This window comes from Leuresthes tenuis, unplaced genomic scaffold, assembly GCF_036924035.1.
Source record: "Leuresthes tenuis unplaced genomic scaffold, fLeuTen1.0.hap1 SCAF_13, whole genome shotgun sequence".
NCBI lineage: Eukaryota > Metazoa > Chordata > Actinopteri > Atheriniformes > Atherinopsidae > Leuresthes > Leuresthes tenuis.
Window position 1 is genome coordinate 5815449 of NW_027325367.1, and position 17549 is coordinate 5832997.

Below are 17549 nucleotides of genomic sequence, written 5' to 3' on the forward strand. Positions count from 1 at the left end.
CCCAGGAGGGGCCGGTTGGAAATCTGTTTGGATTGAATCATCTGATTCTCATGATCCGACTGAATCATGCAGTTGGTGTGTGAGTCATTGTGTGATTTAAAGCAGCGACCGTTTACCCTCTGGAGGGTCCAGTGCTTGTGGACCAGTGGGCAGGAAGCCGGTCATAGCCCACTCTATCATCTGCCTGGTCTGAAGATCCACCCCCTCTGCATCATCACTCGCATCACAGGAAGGAACTGGCCTTCCCGCCCTCACGCTGGCCACCTAAACACAAAATAAACAAACACAGAGGTTCAATCTTCTGTCATATTGATCAGAGACTAAACTTAACCGTCCATAACAAAGAAATGCATGACTCACATGAGGAGTAAAACATGTCAAATAAATGCTTTAGATTTGTTACTTTAGGTCAAACAATACACTCGCAACGTAGAAATAAATCATATTTTCACATAAAAATACAGCCCACAAATTATAGATTGCATGGAAAGATATGTTACCACTAACAAAGTGTGGGCAGAGCTGGGGGAGAACACACCTCCACAAATGAGAAATACCAGCTGTAATAAACATAAATTGGCAGATCATGTTGCATAAGGCAACAACCTCTACCCTGAACATTTATATTTTAGGTTTTCTTGAGTGTATCAACAGGAAGAAAAAAGCCTCAGATTACAGGCTGATAAAAATCTAACACAAAACCACAAACTCTCCAACGTTGAGTAGTTTAAACAGCGGTTTTGTTACCTGCAGAGCCTCAAAGATGGCTTTACGGTACATGGACTGTTTGTTGTATGTTGGCTGGTGGAAGGCAGATGAGAAAGAGCTCAGAGGCATCAGCTTCTCCACACAAACCTGCAAAGGGAAACACAGAAGCCACAAATCATCTGAGGAAAGAACAGGCTTTGAAAGCCTTTCTTAAGGTGACTCTTGGTGCCAGAGTCTAAAAATGGCTTTGTGCAATGTATGTTTTATTCAAACAAAGTCATAAAACAAAGGAAAAAGCTCATCTTTGATCAAATCCAAGAAAAGGAACTCATTGAATCAAGCCTGCGTGCAGCTTTTACCAATTGAATAAAGCTGAGTAAAATGTTGAGATACTCACCACTGAGAACTTTCCGTCACCAAACCACATCACCCAGCGAGTGCCGTCCGCAGCTCGACTCCGGCCGCTCATCCTCCAGGAAACGATCCGGCCGGGCCACCAGGAAAACCCTCGCAGCTTCCCAAACACCAGCGTCCCGATGCCAAAGCCCCGGCCATCCTGTTAGCAGGCACAGAACACAAGGTGCCACTCAAGCCTGCAGTCCAGTCATTTCATTTAATCACAGTAACATTTATTAAAATGTTCATTTATTGAGGAATAAATCAAGTTTTTCATTCAACTCGACATGAAAACAGATTGTTGCTTCTACTTTCTTACTTCTTACCTGTTTTGATTTTTGACTTCCAGTCATTTATCACCCTCAGTGCTCCCTCAGAGCTCGGCATTTTCCTACTCTGACCCTTCAACCTAAAACATGCTACAACAGGATCTGCAGCTGTTCAGCTTTATCCCACTAAGGAATTCTAAACTTATCTTAAGGGAACGGAACAATCATCCTCACTATTTCCAGTAATTCCTTCAGCTTTCTCTTGTTTAACTTTAATTATACGTCGTACTGCAATGATAATCATGTCTATCTGTATCCAAGCAGGCCTTTCCCATGAGATTACAATAATCTCAATATGAGTATAAATACAGGTTAAATAAATACTGTAAATACAAATTTTGTAGCTTGTTTCACACCTAAAAAGTCAATCATTTTGCACTGAATGTCTGTGTTTAAAAGTAAAAAGGGCAACAGTTGACACTTCTTATTACCTATTCTTTGTATTTATTTATTAATCTTATTTCAATACATGCTACTTTTAATGGACCTAAGGACAATGGCTTCTGATCATGACACATTCCAGTGTCTAAATGTTAAAAAGAAATCTCTAACTTAGTAGAATCAATCATTATCTTAGCTAATACAGTTTTAGCAGGGTTTCCATCACTATATAATTTGATTTGTGCTAATTTACACTTCTTTTTAAATCATTACACATGCTAAAGAATGATAGAAAACAAACCGATACTTAAATTTTATAGAAATGTCTTGGTAAAAATTCCTACTTCCTCTGAACAAGGCCGCCTGATCACTTGGACTTCCATCTCAGATACAAAGAGGGCAGAAACGAACATATCACTCATCAATGCATTTTTCACATCCTCGCTGGCCTGCAGCGACAGTGTCTGGATACGTCCAAAAATCTGCTCCCAGGGTTCTCACCCACATGAAAATCTGGCAACACACAACTCATCCACCTAAACTGGCTCACCTACAAGTCTCTTCATGCTCTTGACCTTCAGCACCTCTCTGACCTCCTTCATCTCTTCATCTCATCCTGAAACTTTCTGCCTTCAAGCTGCAGGCTGATGGCTCTTCAGGATCCAACATGTCACTCTCACAGTCCACTGAAACCGGCCGCTCACACTGGCATTTGTTTTTGTGCGGTGTCTTTAGCTGCCTTGAAAGACACTTTTATAAACTCAGGTTGCCGCTATCATTTGTCCCAGAGTCAGCTTTATTAGCGACATTGCATTCACGTTTCTGATTCAGGTCGACTCTCCTCAGACTTACTAATGACCGCGACGGCTTTCACTTAAATCTGGCTCCAAGTGTGCCAGACTTTACAAATGACTTTCAGAGTCAGGCTGTCTCCAGTTTTTACTGTGTTCAGTTCCAAGAAGCAAGAAAGTGACCACTCTCATGGGTGATTAGCTATGTTTTAAAGTTAGGAAGGAAGATAAATCAAGTCTTCCCCAAATAAACTTCCTGAAACTAAGGATTATAGTGTGATTTGGAGACTGAAATCTGGTTAAATAATATTTAACCTCCTCCTCCTGTTCTCAAAGTCAACTTCAAAGTCTAACTTAAAAAAAAAATCCCACAATTTGGATAACTGACAGTAAGTGACGGTAAGTGGTAGAAAAACAATTAAACAACAGTAAAAATGTCATCATTAACAGGTGTATTTACTTTTTTTTTTATAGAGGTTAATGATTAACTGTTCTCTAAGGGGAATAATCAGATACCCTGAGCTATAAGTCGTTGAAAGGAACTCCTCACTTCCCCTATTTCAGCAGACATTTGCAGCACAGTCTCTCACCTGGTACTCAATATCACCGGGCGTGGCCTGGTCTCCCCTGGCAACCGGCTCCGGCGTCACAGCAACTGTCGGAGAGGCGGGGTCTGTGTGTTGTTGTGAAGGGGGAGGAGCTGGGCTGGCGGGCTGCTCCTCTTTTTGAAAGTCGGCCTCTGACAGGTCGTCCATCATGTTTATCTCCGCCTCTCTGTACGCACGTCGCTCAGCCTGCGGTGGAAGAGCGGCGGCAAATCATGAGCATCAATCGTTGATATTTGAGGTTAAAACTAGCAGTACTAGTACTCAGAAGCAAATCTATTGAGGAATAACCTGAATGTACACTATAATTTATTCCATATGATGTCAAACACTCAAACAGGAGGCAAATTAAACTCTTTATTCCACAAACTTCTGCATCATGTAACTTCGAGTTCCAGCTCTGCAGGAATCATGACTTTTCTCAAATTTTCCTTTGGGCAAAACTCCTCCAAAAACGCACACACACTGAGGCTTCCTACACTAGTGCTCATGTGATTAGATAATAAATTACTCACTTCAGCCTCTTACAGCGTAAAAATAGACATTAGTGACTGTGTAGCTTGGGAGGATTTACCTGTTTTTCTTTGCTATTTGACTACTGATGAACACTATCAGTATTCTAATGATAATTTTTCTATTTTAAAGTAGAAATGACATGAAATTACGAGAATAAACAAATAGGAGATCAAGAATGCATTTGTTTTCCTTTCACCGCAGCAAATAAATGAACCAGCACTGAAAAAGGAATGTCAGCTGTTTTTCAAGTAATGATACATTATCAGTAGAAAATGTACTTATGAGCAAACAAACTAACACACAAATAAATGTCAGTTATACACGGTATATTTCAGGTGTTTTTGCTCATAAACAAACGTATACAGAAGCACATTTGCTTTGTGACATCCTGTACGTTTTAGTTTAGCTCGTGTTCGAACAGGAAGACGCGGGCACACCCAGCTGAGCTGCATCACCAATGCATTAATGACTGCTGAGAGAGACATTTATATGATTTCCATTAAGTATAAAATGAAGATACAGACAAGAGACTTTGGTTTGGTATGATGATGCCCCAATTCTTCACAATACGAATAAGAAATAATACAATAAGGATCTAAATCATCATCAATCTAACTTTATTTTAGGTTAAACAGATATCTGTCCAGTCATCTGTAATATCAGCTCCTCTCTGCCCGGCATACTGCTGCCTCTGATCATGTTTGATTCGTCGTCTCCTCATCTATCACAACTTTATTGTCTTACTCTACATGCAAACAGTCTGCTCATAAATTATGCTTTATGTGCATCTTTCCAGCTGATCCGGTGCCTGCTCCAGACCAAGCCCTTAGTGATCCGTGCAGTAGGAACAATCCTTTAATTGCCTCTTAAGCCCCATGATAAAACCAACATGGCTGCCTCGCATATAAGAAGTGGAGCAATAAACAGTTTAATAGCATGTCTGTCAACTTGTTACACTTCATTAAGCAAGGTTTTGTCCTAAATTTATTGGCAAAATACAGCGTAATGTGTTCTCACCAACTGGAACTGCTGATTATAGCAACAAATCAGAGATCAGACACAGGTAGCAACATGTCTGCTGAGGAACAAAAATGTGTAAAAGAGCAAGAGTTAAGTCATGATATGATAAAGAGTACTGTACTGTAAAGTGTGTACTGACAAGGGTTCATGACCTTTCTCGCATTATAACATCAAACACTTAGGAAAAGAAGTCTCAATTAATATTTTTCACCATTTATAAGTGAGGGAAAAAGACCAAATCAAAAAGAAAACTTTGAAAAATGACTCATGAAAGCTTTCTTTTTCACTCAGAGCATTTAAGGTAACGCATTCACCTGCATGAGCACATTAACCCTCTGGGTTTATTCATGACTACTTTTGATTTTACCCCTAAAATGAGATTAAAAACTTAAAACTTTGCCTTGTTTGGTGTAATGTTTTTCAGCACAACCTCACATGTGTGACTTTACAGTTATTTTTTCATTTGTTTACACTGTATGAACACATTGGACCTAAAATCACATAAAAAAGCATGAAATCTGAGGAGGAAAAGTTAGATTCTTTTTACAGCGAGCGCCGTTTTTACCGTTTCGTCCTGCTCCAAACGTGACAACGATATTCAGGAAAAAGCAGGAATTATTTATCATAAGTCTGGTTTTACTTGGCTTGTCAACACAATTTAAAAACTGCTATTTAGTTTGAAATCCGCACTTTCAACACGAGTTGAAACGGAGACTCAGCCAGGCTGCATCTCGCTGCAGCCTCATCGTAAATTGGTCATGAAATCCGTCAACTCCAGAGGGTTAACGGTTGATGATAGCCACCCACAGAGGATCGAAAATGGATCAAACTCAAAAGATGAAAGATCAACAAAGCAGGAAGTGTAGCTCTCAGGTTTGAAAAAAGGAGCCGGTATTAAACACAATCATGAACTCATTAGTTACTACACCACAAGAATCCCACTGCAGCCCAGATGTAAGACCCCACGACTCCACTGGAGCCTTTCAGCGACCTAAAGCCACTTGGATTTTATTCCAGCTGAGCGGGAAGTTGTAACGTAACTGCAAATGGACTAAGAGGAGGTCTGATGGTACGAATTCGACTGAAAGAAACCGTAAAAGTGAGAGTTTCGGGTCACGACAGGGCTCTCCTCAGTTTGACTCCGAGGTGAGAAGGTCAGTCTTCCTCACTCCTGTTGATCCCTGACCTCATAAAATCCTAATCGTCCTGTTACACGGATCGCAGACAACCCTCCCACGTACACACATACACTTCCACGCTGTGAGGGAGTCTCCATATGTGGTCACTATACATTCTGATGGAGGACTTTCTACAAGAAAATGTCTTTAAAGCTTCTTTAAAGCTGTTTCTTGGTGGATTTAATCTGAATTTATCTGAATTAGTTGCAAGCAGCCGAGTCAAGCTACGGTTACAAGAAAGGAGATGGAGTTACTGACCGAGCTTGAAATCTAGTTAATTGGGAATTCAGCTGTATCGATATACTCTTAAAGCTTTTATAAAGATATGAAAAAGATTCAACTTTGTGGCGCAGCCAAGTCCATTCGAGTCCAGCTGATTCAAAGTCTAACTGCATTATGTGGCTGTGTTAACCTGGTTCAGTTTAATATCATTTCAGTCAGACTAACAGGTTTACATGGATCTCAAACGTCCAGTTTGTGTTGTGTAAACATACTTTGTGCCTTTACGTAAGCCGAGACTGACTGGGATCTGTGGGTGTCTCGCCATCTGTTGCAGGTCCTCGTGTTCTTTGTGTGGCTGAAGCTTTTTATGACTCTAGAGTGTTTTGAGTCTTTGCCAGAGTAAGGACAAAATCAGATGCCTCCCTGATGGTATTTATGATAGTTCACAGAGTGCTTACAACTCCTGCACAGGCTGTATACATTCATACTACATGCTCTGTGCTTTGGCATTTATTAAATAGTTACTTGTTGCAAATATTTACATTTTCGGAGCATTCTTGTCATTTTATCCTGATAGTGTGATGTTTATGGCTGCAGGGACAGATCTGTTAAATATGTGGTATTGAAATGTTCTCCAGATATTCTTCTAGAGTTTGGGTTTTCCCTTTTCTTTTCAGTGTCGTGCAGCTTTTTGTGCACGTTAAAGGTCTGCAAAGTCCAAATCAGAGGGAGTTACTCTCTCCCACACCAAACTCTGAAAAGTCCATGTTTTTCCTCCTCGGTGTACAACATTACATCTGCTGCAACAATGTGAAGCATCAAGACAATATTTACGAGTCTTTTTAACATTAAAGCATATAAACCTTTTCGAGAATGAAACTGTGACCCTGCAAATACAGTGTGTACAGACACGAGTGCTTTAATTTATTCTCTTATCCAAGCATTTGTGTCTAAATTCATGTTCTCCTAAAAATAATCAAAACTAACTTTAATTAACATCATGTTCTAATTTGTCATGTGCCTGAAATGTGTTATTGCTATTTAGTAATCAAAATCAAAAATCAAAAATACAGTTTTTAGGCCTAACTGCAGCAGTGAACATGATAGACGTGATTAAAAACATCATACATGCTATACATCTGCATGTTAATGGGGTGATTGCAAAAAAGCTGGTGTTAATAGACTGTTTCATCAATTTAGTGGATGTTTAGACAGCAAAAATGCTGAGAAACGTGTCTTTTTGAGCCTCAATAAGTTGTATTTTTGATGTTTTTAAACTATTTTCAGCGTTACTTTGTTGAAAGTGAAATATTTGGGTATTTTCTATAAGGAATCTGTCACCAATTCAAGAAGAAGTTCTTAAGCTTGCAGGTTTTTAGTAATTCTTAAAATAAAGACTCATTACTGCACTTCCACGTCTTTTTTTTCCATTAATTTTTTCGGTCTTTTGACTTTCGTCTCACCCTAAACTTTTTTTCTGTTGAAACAAACTTATTCATTTCAGTCAGCATTCAGGGGAACAGGACCTGAGTTTTGTTGCATTAAAAAAAAAAGTCCTGCTTTCTGGATGAAACCGTGTTGCCTGGCAACATGTCAGCTGGTTGAACGCTCTGCCGGGAAGTTGTTTTCTGCTTTCAGGGATGAAGATGAGTCACAGGTGACAGAGGGACGTGCACTCAGCAGCTTCGCTTTCTGTGAGCGAGCCTCACTCAATGAAAAGTCCTCAAAAAGAGACACATGGACGCATGAGCCACTATATAAATACGGCAGTGACAAATCCACAAAATGTTTCTTTTATTGAGCATTCACAGCCATAAACTATAACCATTTCTCGAAATCTTGTTTTTATGAGGGTGTTCTTTGTCAATTACATGAAAAGAAAGCTGACAACTGAGCTGCTTTTCTGTTTAAAGACCTCTAAAATCATCCATACTCACATCTGTCCAAATTTGTGTCAACAGGATAATATGAGAGGCACCTTCAAATCAGGCTTCGAAACACTGGATTCTCATTGGAAATACAATAAAGTGTAATTAAGTTCTTCAACATCTAAAGTACAGATGCTTCAAGAAGTAAAAGTGAGTAACTCGGCCAATTTCAAGGCCTTTTTCCTTGCTGTCAGGTTACGCAGCATTCTTTACAATTTCTTGAGATTTTCTGTAAAAAAGTGAGATTTTTGAGGCTTTTTCCTATGCTGGTAAAACATTGTTGAACTGAGATGAATCATCTTTTCTAAATCAGTCAGAGCCGTGTACCCAAAAGAATCCTTCAAATCCATTCAATACATATGACAACAATGAGCAAAATATTGAATAATAACTACAGAAATACGGAGAATCTCCAAACACTGAGACTCGACACAAGTGAACGCATAAAAATGCATCAGTGTCCAAACCTTTTATGATTCACAGGTTCGAGAAAAAGAGTCAAGGGGCAGAAATGAGAGGAAACGCGGGAAGATGTTGGAGAAAGAAACAAGATGGAGAGACTTTTCTCACACTTTAAGGTTTTAAATCTGTTTGTATTCCACTTCCTCTTTATTTCCTGTCCAAATCCTACGTGGGTGGATGTCTTTGGGTGGCAGCAGCAGTTTGGTTTTTTTATTTATGCATAAAAATGTGACTGAACGTCAGAGTAAATAGATACATGTTGATGTCTCACTGGGTTATAAAAGCAGCTGTAATGAATCACCAACTATCGAGATTAGACTAAATTGAACACTGTGGCTCAGTGTGAGATCTTCTTTCTATCACAACATGTTGCGTTTGATGCGTTTAAATTAGGATTGTACAGAGAAAATGTATCCCAGACATCCTTCAGCCCACAACACATGACATTCATTAACAATTCATGACTTTAAATGATACAAATTGTCTTGCTTAGTGAAAGTATTTAAACACTTTTTGTGAAGCACAGGAGCAAAAAGTAGTAAAATTGAAAAGAAACGTCTCATCTCACTTCTTCAATTCAGCTGAAACTTTCTTATTTAATTAATAAATGATCTGTCTGTTTCAATATTAAATTAGTTTTTATTTAGTTTATTTCTCAGACTGAGACATAATGTGAGGCTCAAATCAAGGATGAATGAGAATAATTCAGTGATGGGAAAAAGAGAAATTATTCAATTAATACCACAGATTTAACTGAACACATGAATGTGTCGCAGTCTATGATCCAGAGAAGAAGGAGGGGTCCAAACGCAGGACAAACAGGGTGAAAGACCCGATTATTGATGACATCCTGACTTTATTGATCAGGTCTGATTTTTCACAGGGTGGCAAGCTAAAATCCATCTTTGATTTTACCAGAAAGAACCAGAAAATTCAACATTTGACCATAAAATTGGTTTAACAGTAAAATTTTCTCGTTTTTTGATGCCTTAAACTTTGATCTATGATGTTTTATAGTAAAGCTACGCGTATGCATTATTTAGTGTTCAGTGTTTGTGTATCAGTGCTTTTTATAGCCGGGACACTCTTTGAAAAAGAGATTTTACAAGGTCTAAGCATGAATTTGGACATTAGTTTCCAGTGTACCTGCTCCCATTTCCAGAAGGCGTCTCGTGTATTAAAACATGAAAAAGCAGCTGTAAAGAGCTCTTTTGTGTATTTGCATTCAAAGTAATAGTACTCCATAATCGGTCAGTGGGTATACTGTGTCGTTATGTGACCCGAGTAGTTCTATCGCAGTTAAAAAGGTGATTTATGCTTATTTCTGTGCATCCTAACCACAAATGAGGGTGTACAGCTGCTATTGGGGTGATGACTGCTTCAATCTGGGGGACAAATAAAAGCAGGAAGGGACAAAAAGACGGAGAGTGGCTGTAATGTTGTGACTTACAACTTTAAACTCTGACAAACCCCTTGGCCCGGTCAGCGTTTTCACTCTCAGTGCCAACCCCTTGACCTCTGACCCCTCACCCTGTGACCTAACCAATGAGCCATCTCTTTAACCCCGCCCCCTTTATGAGCGTGACTGACCCTGACCTCGAGATGAACCCGACATTGCCCAAGAAAACACACAGAGCCACACACTACAATCAAAAGAGCGCTGCAGACCCTTTCTCACGTTGTCAATAGGCTGCACACCGAGCGATCCCCGTTGATTGGCATCGATTGCAGCCGTTGGACATGTTAAAGAAAAGCAATCAGCGTTTTCCACATAACTCTCCTGAAGTATCTCATAATGAAACAGACAAAACATGTGGTGCAATTACTTGGTGACTTGGTTCTACTTTTCAATCATTTGCTCACCTTTCTGGCCAACTTGATATAAATTTAACTGTTAATTCAACGAGAAATCAATCAAATTAACAGCTTTTATGATACATTATGTTTTGTACTCGCTCTTCATGGACCGAAAGGAGTATAAATAAAACATTTATTAAAATATTAAGCTGCGGAGTTGACTTGTTTCTGGCTTTGGAAGACTCTGGCTTGCCTTCTTACATGAACACATGCGTGAACATGCACCACATGCTGTTGTTTTCTAGTGTTAACAGTGTTTGTAATTATTTACAAACAATTCCTTCTAACTTGGTGTTATTGGTCATTTGAGTTGTCTAATCGTCAGCTGGTAGAATAAACTTATAATTTTCAATTAAACAAAAACATCTGTCTCCTGCTGTTAGGACTAACCCAAAATGTATGAAACCTGACATCTCTGCAGAGATACTTTGGTATCAGACCCAAAAAAACTCTGCAAAACATTCACTGAAGAGATGGAAGTCTATGTGACACCCAAGCAAATATCTAAAGACTAAAAGGAAGATGCAGAAAAGCAAAGTTCCGATTTTACCTCTTTATTCTACATCAGTTGTTTCCAACGGATTTCAAGAAAAACTTGAGGTCTAAAAAGTAGACATTAAAGAGAAGGAGGAGACTAATACTGTGTTCTGCTTAGATGGATTGTCCACAAAATGAAATAACCATAAACGTATCCTTCACAGGTTCAACGTGAAAGCAGTTTAGAAACACCAAATCTAGGGGAGAGGCCTGGAAGTGGAGGGTTAACATAGTAGGGAGACATTTAAATATCATTCAAAACTGCGCTTTTTTAACTGTTGACAAGACAAACATATGAACAAAACAGACTTTACTCCCTCAGTTTCTCACTTGCTCAAAAATCTGACATAATGCAATGAAAAATGATCTGAAATAATGAGTTAGCATCATTTAACTTGAGGCAGCAGGTATGAAAACAAACTTATGCTACATTTCTTCACACAGTCTATAACACGTGCACGTATGGAAAAGAAAGAAAGATGAAACCACTTACAGGCCGGACATGGCAGCTCTGCAGCTGTAACCCTTCCTCCCTGGCTCTCTTCCTCTCTGTCATTTTCTTCATCTCTGTCTCACCTCCTCCTCTTCCTCCTACCCTTTCCTTTCTGTGAGTCTCCTCGGCTACGCTCGCCCTCAAACCTTCTTTACTCTCTCTGCTGATTGGCCAGCAGTCAAGTGTGTGATTTACTGGCTGCTTCACCTAACAGATGTTTACGTGAACGACGCACACGTGCACTTAGAGTTGTGTCTGGTAGCCCCGAGGCTTTAAGGGTGTCGACACACACACACAAATACAGGTTAGTGTTTATGTGAGCGCTTGGGGTTTTCAAAGTCAAAGGTTAGGTAATCCTTAGAGGGGACAGGGCGGTGGGACATGTTTGGGCAGGACATGCCCACACTTCTGACCACATGAATGTGAAATGCAATGATAAAGTGAAACATGGACCTGTTTAGAGTTACAGAAGGACAGTAGTTAAGCTGACATAACGCCTACAAACTCTAAGTTGGGACTTGATGTGATAATGCCTACTCACAGCTCTAAGCTTCTTTATTTGCCTCTTAGGGGCAGAGAAACTGCAACAAGCAGGCAAACATGTTTTTCTGACTTATAATATGTTAAAATGATTAGAATCAAGCAACACCAGAGACGTTTTAAACCTTACAGCCACTCGTTTTCAAACTTTGTGATGTACATTCCCGCGCTCGAAACTGCTCCAGGACACTTCAGAAATGTGGTTTTCTGCCCGGCGTGACACACTTTTTGCTTCACGCTATGATGTCACTCAGCAGCAACTCGATAAAAACACACTGTTGCCATTACAAACAAACTCTGGAGCTAAAACTAGGACACTCGTTGTTACAAATGAAAAAGAAACTGCCGTGGCCGATGCAGCAATGCAGCAAGGCAACGAGAGGAAGTGAGAAAGAAGAGATAAAGTGTACGAGCAAGACAAGGGACAAGAACAAAGATCAGATTGGATTTTACTGCTGGAGAGAGCTCAGAGAAATAAACAGACGGGTGCAGAGTTAGCTTCATTGTTGCTACCAGTCAGTAATAACTGATCGGCTCTCTGGTTCTGCTTGGCTCTGTTGGTGAAATCACAGACGTTCATGTTTAAACTCATGATAAGAATACGATCGTGATCATTTCTCTGTGTGGGCTGTAAATCAGAAGAGACTAAAGTTCATCATTATGATCTCCGTCTCCTCAGTTCTGTTTCAGAGCAAAATGGAAATAAGTTCCTCTCCAGTAAAAATGTCTGGTCAGTTTTAACAATTTCACAAAACAATACATTTAATACATCACACTGTGATGTATTGTATATGTTTTAGCTTTTTTAAAAAGGTATTACATCTAAACTGGAACATTACATTCTTAATCTTGTTAAATCCTATAACTTTACCCCACTTTGTCTCATTTTTTGGGTCTTCTTTCACAACAAAATGAATGTGTACGGCTGTGACCGTACAGGGTTCAGATAGAGTTTACGGTCACGGCGGCGGCAACTGTAGGGGGAGCCAAAGAGCTAAATTGGCTTAACTCTCTTGTGATGCTTTAACATATCAGCAAGCGTGTTTATATAACTCATCAACATCATCCACTTGTTTAAAAAATAAAATAAGATAAAAAAAGATTAAAAGTTTGAAAGCTTAAGAAACATAAGAAACTACTAATTGTCACTCACCTTTATGGGCCAGCAACCAGTTTTTATAAAACAGCCATGATTTCCACATAAAACAACATTAATATTCATGATTAGTTGTCTTTCTGGCTACCTGATGATATAAATGGCACTATAGAGGCTGATAAGCAAAGTCCGGGTGTCTGGACGTACTTCACAACGGGATACTTCAGCTAAATTAAAGACCCCAATCCCGAACAGATTCAATCTAATGTTTTTTATCTTATCCAAGCTCCTGTAATCATGTTATATGTGAGCAGAGTCGTTCCTCCTGACACAGTTCAAATGTTTTGGGGTTTTCTCCAAAATCGCCAACTACTTAAACAGCTCAGGCTTTTTAGGGTAATTTAGTTTTTCCGCTGAAGTCTAAGGTTCAGGCTTGGAAGATTAAGTCAGCTGATGTGTTTCGCTTCTCCTTGACGATCCTTGGTCGAATGTTGCATCAGAGTCGAACAAGTGCACGCCAGCTGCATTTACTTAAAATCTTTCTGTGTTTTGGGTGTTTTTATTTCTGCCTCAGAGCATAACCATTGTGAGAGAACCAGAGGTTCATGTTTCATTGCTCTGATTTCACACCTGCGCTACATTTCCTCAATCATTCAGCTGATTTAAGCTACACCAATGGCCGACCCTGAATTTCGTGTTTACATACAGCAACAACTAGTGCTGTGGTACAACTTAAAGTTTACAGATTTTATGAGTTATGGTGGAGATTAAACCTGGGATGAATGTAGCAGAAAGGTGGAAATAATACTCAACCAATCAGAAATGTTTATTGAACAAACCCCACACAGAGGGTCAAGGTTAAAAACTACTACCTCCCTGCCAGGGGCTTTTCTGTCCGTTATTACTGAAGAGGAATGTACCCCCTAAACAAAAGACCCTGATTACTGCCTGCAGTGAAAATGCACTTTTAGGTGCTAAATGTGAATTAAATGAGCAAAGCATGAGGTTAAAGCACTGTGTCAAAGAAAAAGTAGATATCATCTAAAGTTAATATTCATCCAGAAATGGAAACGACTTTGCAGAGTTAGCAAGAGTTCCTTCAAACAGCAGAAAGGTTGGATACTGATGGAGTTTTTACCAGCTGGCTGCAGTTCAACTGACTGACAGAGCAATTTCACACACTCACACACATGCAAGCAGAAACCTGGAATAGGTTAACCTCTGTCTCTGTCACTGATTTCACCCCCTTTGTCTTGTTCTGTTAAACACACACTTTCTGTCTGTTTTTCTCTCGTCTTTCACCCCCAAACTTTGTCAATAAGGCTTCCTTTGCTTTTACTTCATAGTTCAGTCTCTTGAATGATCTCCGTCCCTTTTCTCTTCTTCAGTACCTTCAATTTCTTCCTCTACTACATCTGCTTCCCTTCTCTTTATTTCTTCTTTTTGTTCTTCCTTCAATTTTCATTCATAAACATCACATAACACACAAAAGTAGAGGCAGATCTAAATCAAAGAGGAAACACCAAGTAAACCAGTCATATCTGACATTGTTTGGGGTACTTTGATAACTTTGGTAACTTTATGCTTCATCTTCTTCTGCTCACTGCTACATTTATCTTAATTGTAATAAATACTTTTTACATTCACATACAAACTCACAATGAGCTCATAAGCACAACTTATAACCTCCAACTATGGCATATTTCTAAAAATAAAGGCAGCTATCAGAGAAGGTCTCGGATAAAAGGTTGAGACAGAATTTCTCCATCAATATATCAGCACCTCTTAGATAAAGATTGTGACCTTTTGACAAAGTCCAAGCTAGAACGAGGCAAAGAAAAAGACATTTTGGTGTTTAGGATAGAATACGAATGCATGATATACTGAATATTTAAGTGTTTTCTATATTTATTTACTCTGAAGTCATCAATTCAAGCAAAGCTGTGATATGTGACGTCTTTGTGAGTTAAAGAAGAAGAAGACAGAAATGACAGATTAATTCATTTGAACAAAGAAAAATAATCAATTAAACAACAATCATGGACGTTTAAATTGACAAGGCGTTCTTCAATGTGCCATAACTTCTCAAAGGTCTTTTAAACAAAGCGATGTAGATATCCAACGCTGTCTAACAGGAAGAAACAGTCATGTTGAGGAGAAATATATATATATATTTTTAAATTTCAATAGCACGTCTGGTTCGTGTGTCCTGAAGGTTTTGTGTGTTCAGCTGAAGGAGAGGGACGTATGTCAGGGTCTAGTTTAGTGCAAGGCATCAGTTTAAATGCTTAACTAGAACCACGAAGGCCAGTTTGTCATTCGTAAGGACGGAACATTAGTGGTCAGGACAGGACTCGATCTCAGCTGAGTGTGTAGCACCATCCTCTAAACCCCTCTGACCCTCAATTGTGGACTTTGTTGCCTAATAAATGTGACAGAGCAGTCAATAAGTGACTATTTCACACAATGCTGTGACGCTGCGCTAAGTCTATGGGGTTATTTTGGTGTTCAAAAGCACAAATCAACAGATCAAATTGATGTGACTGCTTTTCAGTTATAGTTACACCAACAAAAGTGTTATGTAGACTCATAGAAAGGTTGTGGCAACAGCTTAACTGTGTCACTTGATGATTTTGGCTGTGTTCACATGTAAAATAACCAAGAAAGTCAGTTCACACGTGCAGCTCAGAGCTCCGGTAACAGAGTATATGAGGAAGGAAAGGGAGTGCTTGCACAGTTCTGGAGACCTGCTCTTGAAAGAAACATAGCTACTGTTTTCCAGCTGCTGTTAGTTGACACGGAAAATAAACTGTAAGCGAGTCTCTAATTCATGGTGACGCCCACAAACACAGGAGGAAAGAGGTGTTGCTGTGTAGTGAGACAGTACGCACTGACACAACTTTACAGGAGGTTGTCTAGTACAATAATAAATACTTTGGTTTGATTTTATAGAGAATGTGAAGGTATGCTTTATGCTGACCTCTGTTTCTGGCTAATCTATGAAATTAAAGCAATGAAAATACAACAGATTCAGAATGTGTTTATTGTATGAAGTTATGCATAGAGGATGTCATGAGTCACTATGTTGATAATAAAAATGTGTTTAAATGCTCAGATGGATTAGAAATGGATGGAGACATGATTTTAGAGCCCGATCCAACAGTCTTAGTGTACAAACACTACCCTGACCTCTTTAGAGTCTGTATATACAACCAAAAGCCTTATTTCAAAGATACAGCTTAACTGTAAGTCAAAATGTCAGTACCTATGGTACTTGTGGTTTTACCTCTACAGATTAACTAATATTTTCATGTCAGTACATTTCTGTGTCTCTTGGCTGTGAATCATTGCTCTTTTTTTCTTTTTTTTTTACATTTTATTCTATAAATGAACCGAAGCTATGAGGAGACCTTTCAGTCTCGATTTGCAAAGCACCAGAAAGTTGGTGATGAGTGAGACCACAGTGTTGACAGGAAGTCACACATGTCCTACCTCTCTACAACTTTCTTTCTCTCCCTCCATCAATCACACGTACCTACTACCAACTAAGCTGAAAGTGTGTGTACTTACATATGCTTTAATTAAGTGTTTCAACCATCGTCTTTGTTCTATAATCATTTAAACCTATGCAGACCTTATCTCGTGGATTTATTTGGAATTTTAACAACATTTTTAAAGCTTTCTGTGATCTTACGTCTCAGATTTTTAGGTTGTGTCCATCAAACACTGAGTGAGGCAGAGCAAATTCAAACAAGAGACAGAGGAAACAGCAGCCACTTGTGGTTTCTGCCTGAGCTGTCAGTCAATCAGCCTTTTCTTCATCTCGCGCACTCTTGTTTTTCTTTCTAACGTGTCCAAACATCTGTATATCAGTCGAGCTGAATGACTTTCCCGGTACCCCTCATGACCACTTCCTCTTTCAGTTGTTTTCTCTTTTTGGTCTGAAGTCCTCCTGATATATAGCCACACACCCTCTTTCAAGTCTAAGGTTTTCCATATCTGGAGACAAAAAACCTTCAGACTGTCATTATTCGTTTAACAAAAACTAAGCCAAAAAGCAGAAGCAGTGTGTGGAAAACTAAGTCCACACACACACACCCCTTCCATCGAAATTAAGACTAAGGCCATTTCCAAACTATCTGGAGTCCATCATTCTACAGAGAGAAAGATTATTCACAAGTGGAAAACATTCAGGACAGCTGTCATTCTTCCCAGGAGTGGACGTCCCAGCAAGTTCACCCCAAGGTGAAAAAGCCCAGAGCTACATCTCAGACTCTACAGGCCTCAGTTAGCATGTTAAAGGTTAAAGGTCATGACAGCACAGTTAGAAAAAGACTGAACAAGGATGGCTTGTTTGGAAGGGCTGCAGGAGAAAGCCTCTTCTCTCTAAAAAGAACATGGCAGCACAGCTTAGGTTTGCAAAGCTGCATCTGAACAAAGCTCAAGACTTCTGGAACAATGTCCTTTGGACAGACCAGACCAAAGTGGAG

General features: G+C 39.4%; 2 protein-coding genes across 13 annotated transcripts in view; one reads left to right on the forward strand and one right to left on the reverse strand.

Annotated features, from left to right (window-relative positions):
• Positions 1–17549, forward strand: part of pbk (PDZ binding kinase) — a 147819-nt gene that overhangs the window by 95819 nt on the left and 34451 nt on the right. The window lies entirely within an intron of this gene.
• LOC140267314 (DNA (cytosine-5)-methyltransferase 3A-like) overlaps positions 1–17549 on the reverse strand; it is a 61469-nt gene that overhangs the window by 15218 nt on the left and 28702 nt on the right. For 11 of the 12 annotated variants that reach the window (XM_072362557.1, XM_072362550.1, XM_072362554.1 and 8 more), the window contains 4 exons: positions 3196–3399; positions 1106–1264; positions 748–855; positions 117–264 (listed from right to left, as the gene is read on the reverse strand). In XM_072362557.1, coding sequence (XP_072218658.1) covers positions 117–264; positions 748–855; positions 1106–1264; positions 3196–3399 — 619 coding nt within the window. Of the gene's footprint in view, positions 1–116; positions 265–747; positions 856–1105; positions 1265–3195; positions 3400–11423; positions 11625–17549 lie in introns of those variants that run through there. The other variant, XM_072362560.1, reaches the window with a different exon arrangement.